At 42.8% G+C, this 25,608-nt stretch overlaps 1 protein-coding gene across 1 annotated transcript; it reads left to right on the top strand.

Moving 5' to 3' along the window:
• Positions 1 to 433: 433 nt before the first annotated feature.
• On the top strand, positions 434 to 23,866 carry LOC110488613 (DNA repair protein XRCC1). Its single transcript, XM_021560895.2, has 17 exons — positions 434 to 827; positions 1,217 to 1,309; positions 2,676 to 2,783; positions 2,971 to 3,129; positions 7,431 to 7,508; positions 10,450 to 10,573; positions 10,762 to 10,868; positions 11,653 to 11,821; positions 11,990 to 12,245; positions 12,784 to 12,900; positions 17,102 to 17,186; positions 17,357 to 17,465; positions 19,146 to 19,185; positions 19,957 to 20,093; positions 20,377 to 20,467; positions 20,728 to 20,803; positions 22,812 to 23,866. The coding sequence occupies exons 1-17, from the start codon at positions 777 to 779 to the stop codon at positions 22,917 to 22,919; spliced, it is 1,908 nt and encodes a 635-aa protein (XP_021416570.2). The 5' UTR covers positions 434 to 776; the 3' UTR covers positions 22,920 to 23,866.
• The last annotated feature ends 1,742 nt before the right edge of the window (positions 23,867 to 25,608 follow it).

The following is a 25,608-nucleotide window of genomic DNA, read 5'->3' as shown; positions in this document are numbered from 1 at the left end:
AAAGTGTGCAGAAAGGCATGGGACAAAGGAGTGTGTAGTTTCGGTGGGAAAAGTGGAGTGTTCAATTGTGGGGGTGGCCATGTTGCTAGTGATCAGAAATGTCCTGTGCGGTTGAGACAGGTTGACGTTTCGAGGGTGCAATTAGTGCAGAAAGTGTCATATGTGTTCCAGGTACCCATGCCAACAGCCTAGTGTAGAATCTGTTGGGGCCAAAGTAGTGGGAAGGGGTGGTGGGGATAGTGGTATATATTGTATATATAGGTTTAGATGGTGGTGCAATTTCCTTTTCTCCCCATTTCCCTTTTTTGTGAACAATGTGCAATGCTCTTTTCGAACTGTTAAAAGGCAGAAATAAGCAACAAAGCGGCTAGTTGGCCGTAAAACTACACGAAGAAGAATAAGAAGAAGCGTCAACTGTTTTGATTGGCTAAATTAAATATCAACCGGAAGTCACATCGGAGGTTATGAATTGAGAGGGATTTTGGTGTGAAATTCAGGGGGCACGTTTCGGCTGTTTTTGTCCGCCTTTACATTAGAATAAAATTCACAGGGAAGTCAAATACAATGCATGAAACACAGAAATGTCAGACAGGGTACTTCTATTGAGCATTTAGAGGCGTTTTGCTTTCTATAAACTAGCTATGAACGTGTTCCATTGTTTGCTACCCAGGCAATTGCTAACTAGCTAGCAAGCGTAGAGGTTTGGTTTTGATTAGCTGAAAAAAACACAAATAAAGCGGCACCACTTTTTTGATAAGTCAAGTGACTAGCGCAAAATGCCGGAGATAAAACTCAAGCATGTAGTGTCTTGCAGCACCGAAGACAATGTAAGTTGTCCAACTACTATCTAGACTCATTAGCTAATACAGTATTCGTTAGCCCGCTTGCTAGCTTCCTAACGTGTTAGCTAGCTAAGTTTGCTTGCTGTCTGATTGAGAGATAATGTCGACTGTCTAGCCCTCTACTGTATATAAGTACAGTCTGACCATGGCTATTTTTTAAGCCCACCAGAACAAAATCATTGTGATAGTACTGAATAGTATTTGCATGCTCTATTCGAAGTAGCTAGCTAGCTACAGTACACTTCCCAGTAATTTATTGTTGTCAAAAATGTATCTTCTTGAATGTAAACAGTAACACTCATTTCCAGTGGTGACAACACCAGATGGTAATTGAAGATCATGGGGTCCTAGCTATTCTTGTTGTTTCCTTGCAGACTCACAAGGCTGACAACCTGCTGAGCTCAGACACATACAGAAAATGGAAAGCAGCAAGGCCAGGGGAGAAACAAACCTCAGTCATTATACAGGTAATAGGCTACTTTTCCTCTGCTCTGTGTTTTCATGGGATTGTGTAACAATTCACTGACTCCAATTCATACAGAAAATTTGTGGGTGTTAAATTCTCGATTTTGAGGTCAAAAGTGTTGTGAGTGTTATATCTTAGTGTTGATTCTAGTGGGGTTAACACCAATGGGATTTACAGGTGTCTTTACTCGACTGAGTTAATTTCTGTTAATTCCCTGAATGAAAAATACTTTGGAGTGGCCCATCATATTTCCCAGCATGCTTTTTTGCAGGGAGAATTTTTGGAATAGTTTGTTTTAATATATCCTGTATATTTCTGCATGCACATTAATTAATTGATCTAAGACAAATAATGTGCACTTTCCTAAAATATTCCAATCTGTAAGTGGTTGGACTTATTGCACCCGTACTGAGATAGTTGTTCCAGTTTAGGTGTTTTAGGTAGTCTTGTTTGATGAGTTCTTCACCATAGCAGTTATTCTGAATGCAGATTGTAGATAATCAATTGTTGAATATCTTCCCTACTAGGGGTGTAAGTAAACGGTAACAATATTTAAAAGAAATTGTGATTTTCAACCTTAAGAGAAAAAAACCTAAGTGAATATCATAACAGGTCCCGATCGCCGTCATCATGAAGGGAAAATAAAAGTTGAATAAATACCTAACGCAACAAAAATCTAATCAAATATTATTAGTCGCATGCGCCGAATACAACAAGTGTAGACCTTACAGTGAAATGCTTACTTCTGAGCCCCTAACCAATGCTGTAACGTTAGTAGGAGGGAAAATCAGAGCAGCAGCTCAAATGTGAGTGACGAGGGGGGGGGGGGGGGATAGCGACCATGTCAACTTGTGCTGGTAGACTACGTATTGCTAGTTATTTATTATCTCATCTGATTACATCAGGGCTCTTCAAGCCCAGTTGGAGAGCTACCCTCCTATAGGTTTTCGGTCCAACCCCAGTTGTATCTAACCTGATTTGGTTTATCAACCAGATAATTATTATAATCAGGTGCTCTAGATTATAGTTAGAGCGAAAACCTACAGGACAGTAGCTCTCCAGGAACAGTTTTGGAGAGCCCTGGATTACATAGTACCTGTATTGACTGCATCAAACCAAGGGAAGCTAGCTAATGTTAGCTAGGCTAATTGAAACTATTTAACTTTAACTATATACTTTCTCCCCTTCTCAATCTTACAGTAACAATTCAGATTATTATGTAGAAGCCTACCTGTTGGCTCTTGGTGTTGTAGCCTGTCCTTCTCATTTAATTTCTTATTCTGTAATCTTAATTAATTAATTCTTCCTGTTAGTTTTTTTCCCTAGTTTGTACTAAATAACCCATGCTCTTTCCCCCATCGTTTCAGTTTGAGAAAGAAGAGCAGGTGTACAGCATAGACATAGGAAATGAAGGGTCTGCTTTTATCGAGGTGCTGGTGGGACACTCAACCTCTGTCAAAGACCAGGACTATGAGGTATGCCACCCCCTTACTGTGTATTGTAGCACCTGTATACCTCGCTGATATCTACCACACTGAATGCACTGAGTGACGGTACTAGTCTCTGCCTCTTTATTATGGACAATGCATAGTTGTGGCTTTACTACCATCAGGTATAGTGTGCTGCTTAATTCCTAAGATAACTTCTCACTGTCTCTTCCAGGTTTTGCTGGTCACGTCCTCCTTCATGTCCCCCATGGAGAGCCGTAATGGCACCAACATCAACCGCGTGCGCTTCTTTGGCCCTAACCAGCTGGTGAAGGCTCACGCCCAGGAGAAATGGGACCGCGTGAAGATTGTGTGTAGCCAGCCGTACAACAAGGTGAGCTGCACAGCACTAAAAGCGAACATTAGTGAACAGAGAGTATTGTGTGTCTGTGTGATGCCACCTAAATCAATGTAAACCAGGGTCGTATTCATTAGGCAGGAAACAGACTGAAACAGGGTGGGACTAACAACACTTGTCCAATAAGAAACGTCCATTTTTGTTTTCCTTTGACATGTCTTAGTGTCTCAGCTAGGATTTTGACGTCATTGAATTTGAGGTTAAGGTAATTGGCCAGGCCAAGGTCACTGGCATAACCCCCTTATGCCAGTGACCTTGGCCTGGCCAATTACCTTAACCTCAAATTCAATGACGTCAAAATCCTAGCTGAGACACTAAGACATGTCAAAGGGTCTGCTTCTTAATAAAAACCTATTTGAAAAAAGCCATTACACTTCATTATTATCATGGCGTTTCATTGTTATTATTCAGGTTATTACTTATTAACGGAGTCAAAATAAAGATGTGTGTCCTTTTCTGTTGGTTTTTCTTGCTGTTGGTTTGTCTTGCATATAATACAATTCTATACAGATCCTATTTCGACACAAAATCATTGAAATTAAGTCTGGTGGGTTTTCTACCACTTTCCCCTAAAATAGTCGCATAACGTCACAATCCGTGCTGCTGTCATTCGATGGCATTGGCATATGTTCTTCAAAGAGAGGACGCTGTAATGAGAGAAATAATGTAGCCTAAGCTACTGAAAATAGGCCTTGACAAGATTACATCATGACAGGAGTGTTTGATTTTATTAAAGTGATGGAGTCCAGACAGGCTGCTTTAGGACATTTTCTGAGTGGTCATATAGAACCCCCCGCAGGGGCGGTGTCCATAATACCCATAAAAACTTGGGGTCAAACAGGGAAATTGTTCCAATCGTTTTTCCACCATTCATTTTCCCCATAGGGTTTTTTATAAACACTTAAAATAGGGGCTGTGTTTCGGGTAGGCTTACCCTGGCGTGACGTTTTGATAACCATGTAAATCTCTCGGACTTTTTCCAATATATTCCGCTCTATTTACTCTCTAATTTCAAAATTGACGTTATGTTATACTACCAATCCCTGCAAGCTCCTACATGTCATCTCTAGCTGACACATTTGCTAACAGTTATTGTGTTAATTTGAAACTTGCACAAGACAGTTCACAGAATTGAATTTTTTTTGAGAAATGTAGCCAATTGATTCATTGCTACATTTAGCTAACATTATATAGTTAATCCTGAGATTCTTACCTTTGCCTCAATTCGTCAGTCTCGTCCAGATCATCATGGCATTTGTAGTTCTTTATGACAGCCACATTAGCAGCTAATTAGCGTTTCATTTTTAGTGGGGGAAGTACTGTCAAATATATTGATAAGTCACCTTGTCCTAGAGAGATTTACACGGTTATCAAAACTAGAGGTCGACCGATTCATCGGAATGGCCAATTTCAAGTTTTCATAACAATCGGAAATCGGTATTTTTGGGCGGCGATTTCCGATTTATTTAAATGTTTTATTTATTATTTATTTGTATACCTTTTATTTAACTAGGCAAGTCAGTTAAGAACACATTGTTATTTTCAATGACTGCCTAGGAACTGTGGGTTAACTGCCTTGTTCAGGGGCAGAACGACAGATTTTCACCTTGTCAGCTCAACTTATCTTATAAAAAACAATCAATCATAATCACTACTAACTAATAACTACTAATCCAGTTTAGCAGGCAATATTAACCAGGTGAAATTGTGTAATTTCTCTTGCGTTCATTGCACGCAGAGTCAGGGTATATGGGCTGCTTGCGAACTAATTTGCCAGAATTTTACGTAATTCTGACATACATAGAAGGTTGTGCAATGTAACAAGAATATTTAGACTTAGGGATGCCACCCGTTAGATAAAATACCGAACGGTTCCGTATTTCACTGAAACGTTTTGTTTTCGAAATGATAGTTTCCGGATTCGATCATATTAATGACCAAAGGCTCATATTTCTGTGTGTTGTATGTTATAATTAAGTTTGATTTGATAGGGCAGTCTGACTGAGAGCAGCAGGCCCGTAATCATTCATTTTTTTTTTTTTTTTTTTTGTAAATATTTTTTTACCCCTTTTTTCTCCCCAATTTCGTGGTATCCAATTGTTGTAGTAGCTACTATCTTGTCTCATTGCTACAACTCCCGTACGGGCTCGGGAGAGACGAAGGCTGAATGTCATGCGTCCCAACCAGCCGTACTGCTTCTTAACACAGCGCGCATCCAACCCGGAAGCCAGCAATGTGTCGGAGGCTACACCGTGCACCTGGCAACCTTGGCTAGCGCGCACTGCGCCCGGCCCGCCACAGGAGTCGCTGGTGCGCGATGAGACAAGGAGATCCCTACCGACCAATCCCTCCCTAACCACGAAGTGGTAGGCCAACACAAGCTCTCAGAACAGGACCACGAGTGCTGATACACTCACTAGCGAGTTAAAAACTGCCTCTGGAAGCAATGTCAGCACAATAACTGTTCGTCAGGAGCGTCATGAAATGGGTTTCCATGGCTGAGCAGCCACACACAAGCCTATGATCACCATGCGTAATGCCAAGCGTCGGCTGGAGTGGTGTAAAGCTCGCCACCATTGAACTTTAGAGCAGGGGAAACGCGTTCTCTGGAGTGATGAATCAAGCTTCACCATCTGGCAGTCCGACGGACAAATCTGGGTTTGGCGGATGCCAGGTGAACGCTACCTGCCCCAATGCATAGTGCCATCTGTAAAGTTTGGTGGAGGAGGAATAATGGTCTGGGGCTGTTTTTCATGGTTCGGACTAGGCTCTTTTAGTTCCAGTGAAGGGAAATACGACATTCTAGACGATTCTGTGCATCCAACTTTGTTGCAACAGTTTGGGTCAGGCCCTTTCCTGTTTCAGCATGGCAATGCCACTGTGCTCAAAGCGAGGTCCATACAGAGATGCTTTGTTGAGATTTATGTGGAATAACTTGACTGGCCTGCACAGAGCCCTGACCTCAACCCCATCGAACATCTTTGGGTTGAATTGGAACGCCGACTGCGAGCCAGGCCTAGTCGCCCGACCTCACTAATGCTCTTGTGGCTGAATGGAAGCAAGTCCCCGCAGCAATGTTCCAACATCTAATGGAAAGCCTTCCCAGAAGAGTGGAGGTTGTTATAGCAGCAAAGGGGGAACGGCTACATATTAATGCCCATGATTTTGGAATGAGATGTTCAATGAAAAGGTGTCCACATACTTTTGGTCATGTAGTGTTTTTCTATCAGTGCTCAGGCGTGCTTGCTCCATCAACATTAACAGGACAGAAACCAGACGCATGCTCATTTCTAAGATGGAGAGTGTATGTGATCGTATGAAATAAACCAAAACGTATTTCTCACAAGTGTAGCAAGTTGTGATCTCCGCAAACGTTTCTATTCCGGGAATGTGAACGGTAAATTACTGTGATTAGTAGATGCATTAACAGAAATGAATGTAACAATGACAGGGTTTGACGGTAAATTGCTTGTTTTAAAAATGGAAGGCTACTACATGGGTATTCATAAAAGTGCATTTCGGACGACACTGTGTGTATATATTGCCCAGGTTACTATTCTACTTTGGTGGGGTAGGGGGGCAGCAATTTTTTTAGTCTCGCCTAGGGCAGCATATCGGCCAGGGACGGGCCTGATCAGCATTGATTAGTCTATAAATTAAGGAAAGATTACATATGAAGTTATACCATGTCAGGTTGGAGAGGATTGGCCCATTGTCCATTGGACACATGAGTGTATTATAGGCCTCGGAGCCAGAACAACCTTGTCGACCGCTGTTGAATAATTAATGAATAGTCAGACACATCCAACTTTCTTTTTTTTTAAATAACAATGTATTTATTTACTAGCAAGCAATGAAAATGTGCATTGTATAAAAGAAAGTCAACACATCAAAGCTTTTTTACGTGTTTAAGTGTCATAGCCTATAGCGCTCTACACCCCCGCTATTCTAGGGATTAGCTGCTCAAACATCAAAGGACAGTTGGAAAGAGGAGATGTAGAACATTTTGTAGACACCGTTAGCAAAATATTTGCTTAGAATCATTAGTGAACACTCCCGCTATTAGGTAAAGTTTATCTGCATGAAAATGAAGTTCTTAAAACATTTTATAAATCCTAAAAATGAATGTCGATGACAATCTTCATCCGTAACCGTCAGCTACACAGTTATTCAGTGACTGTCACAGCCCTAGTCTCAGCACAGTTCCTATTGTATACACTTATGAAAATGATTCAGGTTGGAGCGACATGACGACAAATGGCATTTTCCACCCTCAGAACATAGCATACGGAGTGGCCTTCGTGAAGTTCCATTCACCACCAGACAAAAGTGATCCACCAACCACAACAACACCGGTAAGAGAAGCTCAGCCGCAATCTTTAACCTTTTTCTACATAGCCAATGTCGTGGTAATTTCCTGTATTACTAAACATTGAGAGAGCAAACCACACACAAGTCAGAGTATATTATAAAGTCCATATTTAATTATATATGAGCTTCACCATAGCCCTGTGACTTTTAGATCAATTCAGTGTCTATAAATGAATTCTCAGAGTGCTTACAAAACAGTTCTTAGTATCATTTATAGCCAAGACACACCCATCTCAACTCACATGACGAAACACAGATCTCAGGAACAGTTCACAAAGAACATTTTACTTGTAAGAGGAGTATCCCATAGCCAGATTGGTCTCCTAAACAAAGTTTTTATCTCATTCTTTTTTACCACTTAGGACCAAAACATTACCTCATCCAATGGCCAATACAGTGCCTTGCGAAAGTATTCGGCCCCCTTGAACTTTGCGACCTTTTGCCACATTTCAGGCTTCAAACATAAAGATATAAAACTGTATTTTTTTGTGAAGAATCAACAACAAGTGGGACACAATCATGAAGTGGAACGACATTTATTGGATATTTCAAACTTCAAAATAATTTTGCACGCCCAATTTTTCAGTGTTTGATTTGTTAAAAAAGTTTGAAATATCCAATAAATGTCGTTCCACTTCATGATTGTGTCCCACTTGTTGTTGATTCTTCACAAAAAAATAGTTTTATATCTTATAACACTAAAATAACACATCCTAGATCTGAATTAATGAAATATTCTTATTAAATAGTTTTTTCTTTACATAGTTGAATGTGCTGACAACAAAATCACACTAAAATTATCAATGGAAATAAAATGTATCAACCCATGGAGGTCTGGATTTGGAGTCACACTCAAAATGAAAGTGGAAAACCACACTACAGGCTGATCCAACTTTGATGTAAACACTTAAAACAAGTCAAAATGAGGCTCAATAGTGTGTGTGGCCTCCACGTGCCTGTATGACCTCCCTACAATGCCTGGGCATGCTCCTGATGAGGTGGAGGATGGTCTCCTGAGGGATCTCCTCCCAGACCTGGACTAAAGCATCCGCCAACTCGTGGACAGTCTGTGGTGCAACGTGGCGTTGGTGGATGGAGCGAGACATCATGTCTCAGATGTGCTCAATTGGATTCAGGTCTGGAGAATGGGCGGGCCAGTCCATAGCATCAATGCCTTCCACTCCAGCCACATGAGGTCTAGCATTGTCTTGCGTTAGGAGGAACCCAGGGCCAACCGCACCAGCATATGTTCTCTGGCAAATGCCAAACGTCCTGCACGGTGTTGGGCTGTAAGCACAACCCCCACCTGTGGACGTCGGGCCCTCATACCACCCTCATGAAGTCTGTTTCTGACCGTTTGAGCACATGTACTGGCCTGTCTCCTGGTAGCGCCTCCATGCTCTGGACACTACGCTGACAGACACAGCAAACCTTCTTGCCACAGCTCGCATTGATGTGCCATCCTGGATGAGCTGCACTACCTGAGCCACTTGTGTGGGTTGTAGACTCCGTCTCATGCTACCACTAGAGTAAAAGCACCGCCAGCATTCAAAAGTGACCAAAACATCAGCCAGGAAGCATAGGAACTGAAAAGTGGTCTGTGGTCACCACCTGCAGAACCACTCCTTTATTGGGGGTGTCTTGCTAATTGCCTATAATTTCCACCTGTTGTCTATTCCATTTGCACAACAGCATGTGACATTTATTGTCATTCAGTGTTGCTTCCTAAGTGGACAGTTTGATTTCACAGAAGTGTGATTGACTTGGAGTTACATTGTGTTGTTTAAGTGTTCCCTTTATTTTTTTGAGCAGTGTAGATTAAGATAAGGGCAACCTCAGAGGGGACATGCAGTAGTTACAGACACATTCCCATAAGAAGACAAGCCTGACCTCCTTTTTAAATCGAACTCCAAGCAGGCTGTTGTGCCTTTTACTGAGGAGTGGCTTCCGTCTGGATGCTCTACCATAAAGGCCTGATTGGTGGAGTGCTGAAGAGATGGTTGTCCATCTGGAAGGTTCTCCCATCTCCACAGAGGAAATCTGGAGCTCGGTCAGAGTGAACATCGGGTTCTTGGTCCTCCCTGACCAAGGCCCTTCTCCCCCGAATGATCAGTTTGGCCCTGCAGCCAGCCCAGGAAAAGTCTAGGTGGTTCCAAACTCTTTTTGTTTAAGAATGATGGAGGCCACTGTTTTCTTGGGGACCTTTATTTAATGCTGCAGACACAATCCTGTCTCGGAGCTCTACGGGCAATTCCTTTGACCTCATGGCTCGGTTTTTGCTCTGACATGCACACACCTATATAGACTAGGTACGTGCCTTACCAAATCATGTCCAATCAATTGAATTTACCGCAGTTGGACTGCAAGTTGTAGAAAAATCTCAAGGATGATCACAATGGAAACAGGATGCACCTGAGCTCAATTTCAAGTCTCATAGCAAAGGGTCTGAATACTTATGTAAATAAGGTATTTCTGTTTTTTATTTTTAATATGTCTGCAAAAAATTATTGTGTATAGATTGAGGAATACAATTCAAAAAATCAATTTTAGATTAAGGCTGATTTTAAGGTCTGATTAGATTAAAGTCTGATTGCACTGTAAGTCCATATGCCACCATCTTTTGCGCAGATCCAGTAATATGCTTCAACCTCAAGTTAATGGGCACTGTTTTATTTCTTTATTAGATGGTGCTTGTCTTTCCCATTCATTTGGGATTTATGCATAAAGCTGGATCCACACAGCAGATGGGCTAGGCTGTGGACTCGTCTAGAGAGTAGACAAAAAAAATTCTAAACTTTCTTTGATTTTGAGTGAACTAGAATTTGTACCATCAAAAATTATATTTATGTGCACTGTCCTGTGCTTTCCTAACATGACTGACTGATCAGACTCTCTCACAACACTCTCTTTCTTGCCCCCTGACAGAAGTTGACCAAGCTGGGCCAGTTCCGGGTGAAGGATGAGTCCCCATCGGCTTGCCCCAGTCTACAGCCAGGCAGCCTCTTCTTCAACAGAGAGAGCACCTCCAAAGCCAGCCCAGCGCTCAAGGGTACTACTACTGTACTCAAGCTAAAGGCCTAGTTACAGCTAATTTCAGATTGCATGTTTATTAGTGCGCATTGATGTGATGTGATTGAGTGAGCGAAAAGCACCATAGGGTCTGCTGGTGGGGTGAGAAATTGGAAACAATATTTACCAACTTCTCTCTCTGTCTCTTCACCTCTTCTCCCCCCACAGTTTCGCCACAGACTGAGAAGCTCAGCTATGCAGCTGCCGCCCTGCAGTCTGGATCAGGGTCTGGCCACTCCTCAGCCCCACCGTCCTCCAACTCTCCCCCACCACAGGTAAGGACCAAGGCTTGGTCTGCATCCCAAATGGCACCGTAATCCCTATATAGTGCACTACTTTTGATCAGAGCCCATAGTGATGCATCATTGGCTTCTCTAAGACCAGAACTGATGGTGAATCATTCATTAAGTCCTTCCATGCTAGTGCGGACTGACCTGAATCTCCAGGCTATGTTACTAGTTATGTCCCAAATGGCACCTTATTCTATTCCTATATAGTGCACTAGTTTTGCCAAGCGCCTTATGGGCCTTGGTCAAAAGTAGTGCACAATATAGGGAATAGGGTGCCATTTGAGAGGCAGACACCATATTGATTTCTTTAAAAAGAGGTACAAGGTGATTGTTTTTTAGCCCTGCAGCTGTGTTCGGTAGACTGCGCCCTCGTAGCTAATGTAGTATAGATTTAATGTAAACATTGTAAATCATCGATAGTGAAAAGAGATGACAGTATGGAGGCATATGTTTGCTTGTGGTACATTTTTCCAGAGGCTCAGAGATGGAACATTCTTTCAAGTGAGAGGCGATGTTACTCACTTACACATTCATTTACATAAGTGTAAACATAATTAGGACCTGCTATTTGTTTGCTTGTTTGTTTTCTCTGCTCATTTCTGTCAGTTATCCCACTTATAGAAAGTATAAGCAGTTTTCATTCTAAATTTCTTGTTTTCTTAATTGAAAAGTGAGTGTTCTCAACTGCTTTGTTCTTTTAGTATGTATTTCTCTCATTGTTTTACCGTAAGGACAAATGGCTTTATCCATCCTCTCTCCTTTTTCCTAGGCAGCAGTGAAGAGGAAGTTTGAGTTCACTAAAGAGCGCCAGACTGCCCTCGCTCCGCCCCCCTCAAAGAAACCCAGCCCTATGGGCTCTCCTGAACGGGGCACTACCACCCCCAAACCCAAGGCCAAACCCAGCACAGCCAGTACTCCCAGCCCCATCGCTGCCAAAGGTAAAGAAGTCAGTCAGCTATCCAGCCAGCCACTCACTGACTCACTCTACACATTTTTCACCTATGCTTGTGTGAATAAAGTAAGTTTAATAAATCAATGCAAATACCATGATAGTTATATATTCTTATTTTCCCCTCTCCTCATCTCTGTCATTCTTTTCACCCCAGTCTCCCCTGCCCAGAAAACCCCAGACACCAAGAAGAAGGAGAGCCTGTCCAAACCACAAGCCAAGCCCAGAGCCAAACCCTCCAAAGCCCAGTCCAGCTCCTCCGAGGCCACCATTCCCCTCAACAAGATCATGGAGGGTGTGGTGTTTGTGCTGAGTGGCTTCCAGAACCCCTTTCGGGGGGACCTGAGGGACAAGGCCCTGGCCATGGGGGCCAAGTACCGCTCTGACTGGACCCCTGACGCCACACACCTCATGTGAGTGGAGGAGATGGAGATACTGTGAGGTAGTAGTTTGGGAAGTACTCTTAAGTTGGGTTCTCATTGTAATCTGAAATCTTATTGGTAATTTAAAGATGCATGAAAATGGTAATAGAGTGAGGTAAGAACATATTGGAAACAGGTCAAAAAGAATTGTGTGGAGTACAACCAACAATGGGGCTAGTATTATAGTGGTAGTAATGTTTGTAGGAGTAATATTATCAAGTATATTCTCCATCTCATATACAACCAAGACTAGTGTAACTAGAGGAGTATCACGATAACAGCATGCGAAGCAAAGCAGACCATATCACCCTAATCACACTCTGCCATAGTAGCAGTGGGCTGTCCCTGGCTTCCTTCCTGTGCCTGCATCCCATATGGCACCCTATTTATTGCACTATACAGGGAATAGTGTGCCATATTTTGGATGTAGCCATGGTCACGTTCGACCCTGGTCGAAAGTAGTGCACGATATAGATGCCATCTGGGACGCAGCCGTGCTAACCAAGGGTTTATCATCTGCTTTATCCAGCTGTGCCTTCTCCAACACCCCCAAGTACAGCCAGGTGAAGTCAGCAGGGGGCGTCATCGTCCGGAAGGAGTGGGTGCTGGACTGTCACAAGAGGAAGCAGAAGATCTCCTTCAAACGGTAAGGGGAGGGGGAGGCTGTGGGAGGCAGAACGAGGGGGAGGGAGGGGGAGGCTGTGGGTGGCAGAACAAGGGGGAGGGAGGGGGAGACTGTGGGAGGCAGAACGGGGGGGGGGTTGTGGGTGGCAGAACGAGGGGGAGACTGGGAGGCAGAACGGGGGGAGGGAGGGGGAGACTGGGTGGCAGAACGAGGGGGAGGGGGGGGAGACTGTGGGTGGCAGAACGGGGGGAGGGAGGGGGAGACTGTGGGTGGCAGAACGAGGGGGAGGGAGGGGGAGACTGTGGGTGGCAGAAGGAGGTGGGTGGGGGGAGACTGAGGGAGGCAGAACAAGGGGGAGGGAGGGGGAGACTGTGGGTGGCAGAACGAGGTGGGTGGGGGGGGACTGAGGGAGGCAGAACGAGGGGGAGACTGAGGGAGGCAGAACAAGGGGGAGGGTGGCAGAGAGAGAGGGGAGGAAGTTAGACTGTGTTGTTAAGTCTGCTTCAAATAAATGGGTCCTTTGACTCATTGCCACCCATTCTCTATCAGAAAGCTTCTTTGAATTAAGTGAAGTTGGCAGTTAATGGTGTTTATAAGCACCTATTGCCAAGACTTTACCTGTACCCATGCAGCTCACTGAAGATGTATTCAGTCTAACTTCTACTAATGATTCTTGTCGCTACAAGCGGACTCAATGAAGATCTCTCTTCAATCAAAACTGTGCATTGAAGAATATGGCTGAATCTCGAGTTAGTCAAAGCAAGGCCTCAGATAATATGAAAAGGGTTTCTTACCGCACCTTTCTTCAAAGTGAAAATGTCTTTCACATAAGGTCTTCACTTCTCGTCTGTGACCTGAGGTGAAATCACTGCTTCCACGGGTAGTTTCGAGACCTGGTTTCAAATACTATTTGTAGATCAATAAGACCTCAGTTTTGAACGATGTGTTTAGACAAAAAAAATGTTTTTTTAAATACAAGTTGAATTTAGGAAAGTATTGACATGCATTTACAACTACTTATATTTAAAGTTGTTGTTTTGGGCTGTGTATTTCAAACTACTCAAATACACAGAAAAGTGTATTTTAAAATACTTAAGCAAAACATGCAACAATTTAAATACTTTTACTGAGTTACAGTTCATATAAGGAAATCTGTCAATTAAAATACATTCATTAGGCCCTAATCTATGGATTTCACGACTGGACAGGGGTGCAGCCATGGATGTGCCTGGGCGGACTTAGGCCCACCCACTTGGGAGCCAGGACCAGCCAATCAGAATGAGTTTATCCCCAAAAAGTGCTTCATTACAGACATAAATACAACTCGGCACCCCCCTCAGACAATCTCGCAGGTGAAGATGCCATATGTGGATGTCCTGCGCTGGCGTAGTTGTGTGACACAACTGGTGCACCTGTGTAATGGTCATGCTGTTTAATCAGCTTCTTAATATACCACACCTGCCAGGTGGATGGATTACCTTGGCAAAGGAGAAATGCTCATTAACAGGGATGTAAACAAATGCACAACATTTGAGAGAGACAAGCTTTTTGTGGGTCTGAACATTTTTGGGGATCTTTTATTTCAGCTCATGAAACATGGGACCAACACTTTACATGTTGCGTTTATATTTTTGTTCAGTGAAAATATGCATGTATTTGTACGCAGGTCTGGTACTTTCTAGGCTAGGTCAGGTCTCAGTGATTGCTGCCTGCATCAGTCACCTCCTATGTTTTTCTACACATTTCCCTACTCCTGTACAATGCGCTCATTTTCTTTAGTCAGAATTGACATCATGTCTGTGTAATTGGCCCTCAGAAACAAATGAATATCCGCTCATCTAATTTGAAAGCGGTGTGCGAAATGATAAAGTACTATTGTGTAAGGGGTGTTGCGGAAATAAGTCCAATTAACACTGTTGAGGTATTAACACGCTAATTGTGTGTATTTTTCTCTGCGTTGGCATCATAATTCTACTTTGGGACGCGCACACACACACACACCCACTACCGCTGTTATTTGGCTGTGTTTACTGACCCCCTTCTGCTGTAGACTGCTCTCCATCTCCCTCAACCACTCTCCTTTTTGTATAGAGAATCCCTCTCTCCTCCTCGTCTATCCTCACTCTCATCCCTCGTTCCTCATCCATCCATCCATCCAAGCCATCTCGTCTCTATTGTGCAGCTCTTGTTTGGAGTGTGGAGCTCTAATGATTTATTCCTTATTTAAAAGCTGCATCTGCTATGGGTAATTGAAGGGTCCACTTCCTTTGAAGAACACTAGTGCTCATACACACACACAAACACACACACACACACACACAGAGAGAGAGACGTAGACACACACACATACTCAAACGCAGAGAGACGGTCGTCGCACGCTCGTACACAAACACACAGGCCAACTCAAACCAGACGAACACTGCTATGCATCTAAATGTTCTGGGCCTTTTGTCCTTTAGAGAACACTTCAAAATGAAAGGAGGAACAGAGAAGAGGAGAGGAGGGGCGCACGCTTCCCTCAAGTGGCATCAAGATAAACCGGCAACACAATGGAATGAATGGGGAATAAATGAGTAAACTTTGCGTTAGTGTAGATTATTGAAGGTTTCGTCCGTTGGTAACATCTGAAGTGCCTCAGAAACCTTTTTAGATTCCCTTTTAGTTATCACAGACCTAGGTTGCGTCGCAAATTGCACTCTATTCCCTGTCAGTCCCTCTCTGTGGGATGGCTGAGGGCACTGCCACCAGGCTCTCCCGTCATAGGACCCTCTCAGTCCCTCTCTGTGGGGTGGCTCAGAGGGCACTGCCACCAGGCTCTCCCGTCATAGGACCCTCTCAGTCCCTCTCTGTGGGGTGGCTCAGAGGGCACTGCCACCAGGCTCACCCGTCATAGGACCCTCTCAGTCCCTCTCTGTGGGGTGGCTCGGAGGGCACTGCCACCAGGCTCGCCCGTCATAGGACCCTCTCAGTCCCTCTCTGTGGGGTGGCTTAGAGGGCACTGCCACCAGGCTCGCCCGTCATAGGACCCTGTCAGTCCCTCTCTGTGGGGTGGCTCGGAGGGCACCGCCACCAGGCTCGCTCGTCATAGGACCCTCTCAGTCCCTCTCTGTGGGGTGGCACGGAGGGCACCGCCACCAGGCTCGCTCGTCATAGGACCCTCTCAGTCCCTCTCTGTGGGGTGGCTCGGAGGGCACGGACACACCGGCGCCCCTTGATAGGTGTCTCAAAACCCATTTACTGTTGTGAATGGCCTGGTTCCATTCCAACAAGGGCATTTGTCTTGTCAGTAAAGGACTTTGATACTGCAGTAGACAGTATGTCACGTTCTATTGATGGTACGGAGGCAGATGTAGGCCCAGTAAAATAACGTAACGTCCACACACTTACTTAGTTCGACCGCCTTTGAATTCCTCACGGAACATAGCTCATCGAATTCAAGGTAGTGCATAAATGTTTGTGTTTCCGCCCTTGTTTGCGTAGTAGCACTTCTAATGTTTGCAAAACGACATGTACAATTACATTTACAGTAGTGTGTCAAATGTATATTTTACATTAGAGCTGGAACGGTAAACCGCATTTTGCTGATATCGTTCATAACGATAAGTAGCCTATACTAGAGAAATGTGAAGTTTGAAATGTAATAAGTTTTGTTAATATGTGTGATTGTTAATGGGACACGTGATGCTACAACCATCAAACTAGTAGTAGTAGTTTAAAGGGTAATACAAAATACTGGTGCACATTAATGTTATAAACTTATCAATCTTTTTATCGTATCGCATCAGTTAATTTATTTTTGTCCATATCACCCAGTTAAATGTACATTCTGAAAATACATAATTGTAGGCGACAGAACCGCCCCCAAGTGTCAAACAAATCCACTTAACAGGAAGAGGGAAGTATGTGGATGCATTGACTGTGCTGTCCATGGTGCTGATTTATGGTACTGTGTGTGAGACGTGTGTGCACTCTGTTACTGTTCTGTGTCTGGCTAGCCTTTGTGTCCATCTGGAACTTTTTTGCGCCCTTTGGATTGTGTTGTTCCAACATTGGAACCTTTGCGCAGAATTCCAGCCAGTGTGATCATCCCTTTGCTGCCCATCTAGTAGGAATCTTCTTGTTTATCCAGTCAGATGTTTTGCTTCTTTTCCCTTCACCCCTTTTTATTTCTTTATTTAATGCAATCTTTCTCTTCTTTCCCCCATTCCTCTCTTACTGCCAGGTACCTGATGCACGGAGCGGCGTCCAGCTCGGAGGGGAGCGACGTAGAGGAGGATGAAGAGAGTGAGGAGGAAAAAGAGAGAAGGGTAAGGGCTTCTTAAACCGTTCCACGACCTAGCAGTATGACATGACATGAAATGATGACCCAAGAAAGAAAAAAAACACAATTCTGCTTCAAGTAACTGTAATTGTTCTGATTTACATGATTGCGTTGGTTTTATTCCCACCCCGGTACTGCCCTCTCCGTCGTTGGCAGACTCCACAAAAGAGGAGAGAAGAAGAAAGGCAACCCACTCCCAGAAAGACCCCCATCAAGAAAGAGGAGGAAGATCTGTATGGTGGCTCCACAGACGCAGATGAACCAGGTTTCCATTATACACACCTCCATTGGAGCTGGGACGATAAACCTAAAATGACTGATTTTGCTACACAGTGTTCCTGTAGATTGTTCTAAAATAATTTGGTCAACAGTTATACCCTATGTATTATCTTAATTCCTGTTATAAAAGTATCTGCCTGTCCTTGTTTCGTTGTCAGCTGCTGACTCTCACTCCCTCTCCCCACTGTGCGCACGGAGGAGCGAGAGGTGAATTCTGAGAAGCACAAGCATATTGCTCAAAATGCTAATACGGAAACAGTTTTCAAAGGAACTACTGTTCTATCCCACTGAACTACTGTTCTATACTGCAAAAATGTAAACACACCATGCAACAATTTCATTGATGTTACTGAGTTATAGTTGGTATGAGGAAATCAGTCAATTTAAATACATCTATTAGGTCCTAATCTATGGATTTCACATTACTTTTTCTTAATATGCTGTAAAAAAATGGGCCTCGTGAAGTGTGGAAATGTATGAACTCACTACATTAAGTTGCTCTGCATAAGAGTGTCTGCTAAATGACTCAAATGTAAATGTAAGTGGACAACTAGGATAGAGGAAATGGAGAGATGAGCTAAGAGTTATTTTAACTGATGGGCGGGATAGAGGATTCTGAGGGTGACGTGTTTATCATCCTAAACATTGAGGCTGTAGTTAAACCAGTCAGGATCACTTCAGATATTCAGTGCAGCACTGCTTTTGAAACGAACAACAGAACAGATACTAATTTGCGTAGCGGATATTATTCTCTCCACTTATTTATGTGTAAATCATTGCTGCCAGTTTTCTTACAACAGACAACTACACACTTTTGATAGCAGCTGAATCACATGTGTCAGAATGGAAGGACCCTGACATGGTGTTGGAAAGGATAGGAGAAAGGAACATACTCTTCCAGAGACTCGTTTCATCACCTTTTCCTGACAGCCATTATTGCCGTAAATGTATTTCTATGGCCATGTAGTGAATGAAATCGCTCAATGGGCTTAATACATTTGCTCTAGTAGCTAGCCGAGGAAGAAAGAAAGACTAACCCCACAAAGACTGAAGAGGATGGACATGAGAGGTTGAAATGGACAGAGGGAGAGAAGTTGGGAAAAGACTGCTTTAATGAATTGTGTGGAGGGATGGACGGATTGACAACGCCGCCATTAAAAAGGACAGGAAGAGAGGGATGCGTGTCGAGAGGACAAGGAGAGTGAACGAAGCACTTGCGTAGAGCAATCGCTGCCGAGAGACTTGTGCATGATTCTAATTTCTATGGTAATGCAAGGCCAGGAGTAAGTGGTCTGGGCGCATTAGTGCGCCGAGAACGTCTTTACTAACGCATCACATGCCTGGAAAGAGGGAAGAAGAATGAATCGCGACTGGGTGGATCTCAATAGTCTAGAAGTAGCTTATTTTCCTTGTCTCCTTCGTCTGCACTGGTTGGAAAATACATATGCACAGTATTAAGGGAACCTAGCCTTTAACTAGGGCCTAAGTACAAGGCCTTTTAATTTTGGAAGAGCAAAGCTTAGAGAGGTATGGGTGAAGCACTTACATGTTTCTACAGCGTAGTATAGACTTATGTTATGACCCAATGTAGATTAGTAAGATGGAATGCTTCTGATGTAGGTTATGTTCTTCTGATGTAATAATGTTATTCTCCTGTCTCCTACAGAAGATGAGTCTGGCATGGACACGGAGGACGAGCTAAAGAGGTAACTAACATCACCAATGAACACGAATGGGATAGTGTTCATATTTGACTGTAGCGGGGGTCGAAGCCATGTCCTACTGCAGGACCTCTGGGTTGACAGTGCCTCTGCCCTAGCCTGGTTTCAGATCTCTGTGCTGTCGGAGTTGCCCAATGACCATAGGAGTTGCCCAATGACCATAGGAGTTGCCCAATGACCATAGGAGTTGCCCAATGACCATAGGAGTTGCCCAATGACCATAGGAGTTGACCATAGGAGTTGCCCAATGACCATAGGAGTTGGCAAGACAGCACAAAGGTCTGGGTCCATGATACCTTGATCCTCTTGTTGCTCATCATGGTTATTATTACACATATTTGTTATTTTACTGGGGTTACCAACTCGCCATATATAATTTTCCCATCTGTTCTCATTTTGATTCATTAGTTGTCGGATTGCGCTGTCGTCGTGAATGTAAATGAATTGCCGAGCTTGTTGTTGGAAAGGATTTTTGTTGTAGAGCATCAATACAAGTCTTAAACTCCGCCATACTGAAATGGTCTTGCATCAAACATTCCCCTCGCTCTTGAGCTCTTTCAGTAATCTGAAGAGTGCGTGGGTGTTTGTTTTTGTATGTGGGCTGAAATGTCTGGTTCTGTCAGTTGTATTTGTTGTGCTGTATCACAACAGAATGAACAGGTGTGGTGTCTCTTCATTCAAGGACACCAGCAGAGCATCAATCAGTAGTTTCATAACCCCCGTTTCATAAACAGTTTTTTTCTCTCTCGTCGGCAGGGTGGAGAGCGCTAGTCGGCAGAAGGAAGGAGAGAAGGAGAGAAAAGGAGTGAAGGAGGAGGACCCTTTTGGGGGGTCGACTGACGAGAACACTGACGCTGAGGCCGAGGAGGACAAGCCCATCCCTGAGTTACCAGGTCTGTCTCTGTCTGTCTGACCTTGTCTGCCTCTCTCTGTGTGGTCTGTGCTGGCTGTGTGTGTCAGTTTGTTCTTGCTAATTGTTCATGTTATTCAACATCAATAAAGAACTTTTCTGTAAGCCACGCTGGTTTTTCACGACACTCGCAAACGTTAAGTTGTCAAATTGCACACCGTTTCTTCTCTTTTTTCCCATCAGTGATGAACAATGAGGATTACTGTAATGCTCTTACAGGGAGTCTTGCACTCATGCTGATCTATCATTTTCTTACGACCCTTTAGATTTCCTAACTGGAAAGCGATTCTTCCTCTATGGCAAGTTCCCCAACAATGACAGGCGCCTACTCCTGCGGTACATCATCGCCTTCAACGGGTAGGGAGAAGAAAGAGAGACTGACTCCAGAATGAGAGTAGGGCAGATTTTCCTGTAACAGTAGTACTTTACTAGTACTTTTAGAGGTAATACAAGTGATCAGCGGATGAGGGCTTGTGTGTCATTGTCCCTTTATAAAACAGTGTTTGGGATCTCCGGCGAGACGTGTAGCTTTCTCACTCTCTTCCTCCTCTTCCCCTCCCCATATATCTCGCTCTCCTTCTTTGTTCCTCTCCCTCCTTCTTTGTTCCTCTCTTCAGGGAGGTGGAGGACTACATGAGTGAAAAGGTCCAGTTTGTCGTCACCGGCGAGGGATGGCACGACTCCTTTGAAGACGTGAGTGTGATCTCCCTTTTGTTTCCTTCGAAAGACCTCTTGATTGATGTTAAACACACATATGAGAGTGCGATACACAAGCAGGCAGGCACACACTCGCACACCACGAACATGATTTGTGGAACACACACACTTATAAAGGTCTCATCTCTTTGTTAAAAGGTAATGACTCCAGGGAGTTAGAATGCTAGTCATCTATGTAAAGTGCTCAATTCATAGTCTGCGCCCAAAAAAGAGACAGACATGTATAATGATATTTTCCCCTTTTGAAAGGCTTGGAATGAAATAGAGGTGCCACTCTAGCTATCACGTGATCATCTTAAGTGAAATAAGTAGTACATTTTTCCTAATGAGGCCAGACAAAATTGATTCACTGTTTTAACGTATTTTCCCCCCAGAAAAGTGAGGCGAGCGAGTGGGGTAAAAAAAATAAAAAATAATAATCATTAGGTGTATAAGGTATAACAGTACTTTACCACACATAGGCTATATGGACATGAACAATAGGCAAAATATTCAATTTCAGACTGATTTTCAGATTATTATTATTAAATACACAATTGAACATTAATTAACATTATTCACATCGGATGTATAATAGAATGCATTTTTCTATCATTTTCAAAAATGATTGAAAACAAAGTAATGTATGAATGTATTATCAGTTCATTAATCTACTTAATTGTATATCCTACCAAATTCAGGAATTATTAACAATAAATCATTGTAATCAAATTGAAATGTTGATGCATAATGAGTTCATTATCTGACTGCATCTCTATAGCCCAGGCGTTAACAAAATATTCATACAAATACGATTAGACCCGCTCATAGGCTAGGCCTGGTAGAAAGAGTCAATCAAGTTAGGTCTGCCAAATGAATGTGGGACTGGAAAATAATACATCAATCCAGCCATAGACTATAACCTTTCATCATCATCCATATAACATGCAACAATTAGAAGCATCAATCTATATAGATGAAGTGTGACTCAATTCGAGCCCAGTAACTTTGCTCAACGCATCCTCCTTCGACTGCCTCGTCTGGCTGCCACGACAAGCATGTGCGTGCCACTGGCGATGTACTTTGCTGGACACGCTAGCTGTTCTAGGCGGCGTGTCATCACTTCAAACGCATTCCTTCGTGTTGTTATCGTTTGGCCTACTACCAGTTAATTGGTTAAATGACATTGTTGTTTTGTCTATTAATCGCTTCTAATACATCTGAAAATGATGCAATAACCATGAATTTAACCGTCTGTTTGTTTATAATGCGGGACGTCCCATGTTTAACCTGGACACACAAATAGTAGGAATTTGCGCCGGCTTCAGCCATGACCGCATGAGAGAGAAATTAAACATCTGCACGTCGCCTGCAGGTGCCAGCGTGTGTGTTCCACTGTCCAATCCGAGGCTCGAACATGATCTGAGCGCGTGATCTGAGTCTGTTTGGTCTCTTGGGCATCAAAAAAAGCCTCAAGGCAGAGCGGAGAGTGCATGATTAACAAAGAGCTGCGTATATTGCCCAAAAAACAGCACATCTGATTATTATTATTATGTTTGATTTTTTTCGGGTTGTGGAGAAAAGTGAGGCGTGGCATCCGTTAAACAGTAATTCAACTTTGTTCGGCCTAAGTATTATTTATATTTAGAAAATATATCCCAAAAGGACGGATTCTAGGACATGGATTATGTTAAGAATACTTTTGATGTGCTGTTTACCTACCTCAGGGCCTTTTGTGTGCATCACTGATGTTTGATTTGATATTGGACATGCGTGGTTAGTTGCCTTTTGATGTAGGTCTGTTACACAGACATCTGTGTTCCACGCCAGCTCATTTGCAATGGAAAGTGCTTCTGCCAAGTCACGAGCTATTGAAATACAGTATATATGTTGTTGACCTATTTGGTGTACCATTTTAAATATTGGTTCAGTCTCTGTAGCCCTTTATTATTAAACAGATTCCCACCTCCTGACATATTTTCGTCTCGCTTTCTCTCTGCCACAGGCACTGATGGAGAATGGTAATTTAAGCTTTGTCAAACCCACATGGATTTTTGCCATCAACGATCGACAGAAGATGCTGCCATATCAGCCCTACACTGTTGTCCCTTGAGACTTGCATTTGCTAACGTGCTCACACACACAAACACACACACAACAGTATTGTACCTGTCCAAAGGGTAGGAGAGGTTTACATTGAAGCCATAGACACTAGCTCTTCTCAGATCCTCAGGTAAATGAAACCAAGCCTGTGCCATTTTGGTACAAATGCCTTAACTTTACCTGAGGCCATCCAGAGAGCTGGATGAAATGGTTTCCTTACCAGAGATGGCATATCTTCGTAGACTTATCATTACCGGTGCACAAAAATAACTCCCCCATCTGCCTCTCTTTCAGGGCTTTTAAAACTATATTTCTCTGCTTCACCTCCACTACCTCAGGGTCTATGTGGAAACTTCAGTTACCACTCATGTCCTGAAAGGCCACTGGCTTTGATAGTGGAGGGTGTATTAGTGTTAGGAGCAACATAGAGGGTCCTAGGTGTAGCCGGAATGGCACCCTATTCTCTTAAAGAGCCCTATGTGCCCTGGTCAATAGTAGTGTACTACGTAGGGAATAGGGTGCCGTTTACTGACGTAAAGGTGTTTGTTCGTTTTTTAAGGTCACTGACACTCGATGCCAACGACCACGAAATATGAATAGAAAATAAGGCCTTTGTCCTTGTTGCTCGGTAGGAATAGGAAATGGACTTCATGGATTGGTTGGTATTCCTCATCTTATTATTTATTAAGTCCACTTTGGCATAATACATGGGATTGTAGTGTAATTTGTAGCATGTAGTGCTGTACAATGACATGTACTTTTGTTTTATTCATGTTGTATGCTGTTTGAACTGTACACAGAGACTATTGTGTGCAAAAGTGTGAGGATCCAATAAGTCCTGTTTTTGCTTGGTTATTTCTGGAAGTATATGATGTGTGTTCATTATCCTTGTTTTTCCCGTCTAGATTCGACTTGTTTGTTACAGTATCTTAGCTTTGCTTTCAGATTTACCCCCCCCCCCCCCAAAATAAATATTTGATCCATTAAAATAATGGATTTTTAAATGAATTGCACACCCTGCGTGTTTTTATTGATCAACTAGACAGATTTAAGCGGATTTGAATGCACCCATCCTTCTTTCCTCTATTCATATTCTGTTTCAATCCCTCCATTCTCTATCATCTCCCCCCTAATTCAGTTCTCCCCATGTTTCCCTCTCCAGTCAAGGGGATTAGAGTAATGGAAGAAGAGCAAGAGGGAGAAGAGAAATTATGATCAAATGTTTGAATTCTATGCCATGATTATTTTGAATAGAAATCATTTTAATTTTGGGTGGGGGTATGTCAGTGGTGTAAGATTAATGCATACAGTTTTAGACATTCATTACCTGACCTGACACAACATTGTTAAAGTTGAAATGCAATTTATAATATTTTTCACAAGCCTTTTAGGAGTGTATACTTAATTCCATTTGGAGCCCCAGATGGATTCATAGATGTTTCAAAAGCTTTTATTCATTTTATGGTCTCATATTCCTTTAACATATTTGGCATGTTCTTGAAATCGAGAGACCGGTAGATCTGAGAGTTTAGAATTGTGCAAAGTAAGGCCCTTTTCACTTCATAGTGTTGTCTATACTGTTTTTCTTTAGTCTGATAGGCAATTTCTTTGTCAAATATTGACATTTTATAGCTCAATGGTTACATTCTGATGTACTTTGAGTATCATACCGTAGTTAAGAATTCCTGTTAGTGAGCTGTGTGTATCAAAGTTCTCACAGTCTTTTTATCCAGCTCTACTTCCTCAAGTTGTCAATGTGTAGACTGAACCATTGTCTGGACCACCTGAGGTACCTTTTCCACAGTTTCTAAGCTTGCTTTCTCATTGGCTATGTCCCGATTCTCCGCCCTTTTTAAAGCATAGGAGTGTAAGCATTGGCTGGAAGGAGTTTACACCATTGTAAAAATCCATGAGAGAAAGTGTGTGCACACTTTGGAAGAATGGTGAAGAATTGGGGCTCAGCTATACTGTGTAGATCACATTATCCTCCCAATGAGGGACATTGGTGAGGGCTTTGGGAACGGAACAAACTGGCAGTCATGATCATTTTGAGTGAGTCATTTACTGAGATACTGCAGTTGGATGAAGGGGTTTTGATGGACACAGAGAGGCTTAAAGGTCTGCTTCATTGGAGATGGTTTAATAACCTTTCCAGATGGTGTGCTGTCTTATCTTAACTTCTAAGGCAGGGGTGGGCAACTAGATGTCAGAGATGATGGACTACATAATTATAATAATTTGTACACTGCAAATTGACCAAGTAAGCCCAAAAATATAGATTTTTAAATTAAGTCATTATTTCATACCTTGATTCCATTGAGATACGATCACATACTGTATGGCTATCTTTTTATTTGTGGGAATACTTGAACAGATTTCCTAAATTAACATTATTTTTTATCCGAATTCCTGCTGATTTTTACAGTCCTTTTTGACAAAAAAAACTTTGCGGGGCCAAAATAAATTACTCGTAGGCCGAAGGTGTGTTTGTCTGTACGATGAAAAACAAACTCATTCAGTACTTGGGCACTAACCAACTTCACTGAACTATCTTTTATAATTATGAGATATGAGTCTTACTCTCACTGCGTTTTCAAGTGAGTTCGATAACACTTCCCATCTCATACTGCCTGCCCTCATCCATTGCTATCCCCGTTTACGCATTGATGATGAAGCATATACGTTTTCCCCTTCGAATT

The sequence above is a fragment of the Oncorhynchus mykiss genome, chromosome 2 (genome assembly GCF_013265735.2).
Source record: "Oncorhynchus mykiss isolate Arlee chromosome 2, USDA_OmykA_1.1, whole genome shotgun sequence".
NCBI classification, from domain to species: Eukaryota; Metazoa; Chordata; class Actinopteri; order Salmoniformes; family Salmonidae; genus Oncorhynchus; species Oncorhynchus mykiss.
Note: the sequence above shows the minus strand (reverse complement) of the source record. Positions and strands in the feature narration are given on the sequence as shown.

Bases quoted from the DNA above. Each gene is read 5' to 3' on its own strand.
- LOC110488613 (XM_021560895.2), top strand. From the start codon at position 777: ATGCCGGAGATAAAACTCAAGCATGTAGTGTCTTGCAGCACCGAAGAC. The intron at 828-1,216 runs GTAAGTTGTCCA...GTTTCCTTGCAG, and splicing joins CTTGCAGCACCGAAGACAAT to ACTCACAAGGCTGACAACCT. The intron at 20,094-20,376 runs GTCTGTCTCTGT...ACGACCCTTTAG, and splicing joins GCCCATCCCTGAGTTACCAG to ATTTCCTAACTGGAAAGCGA.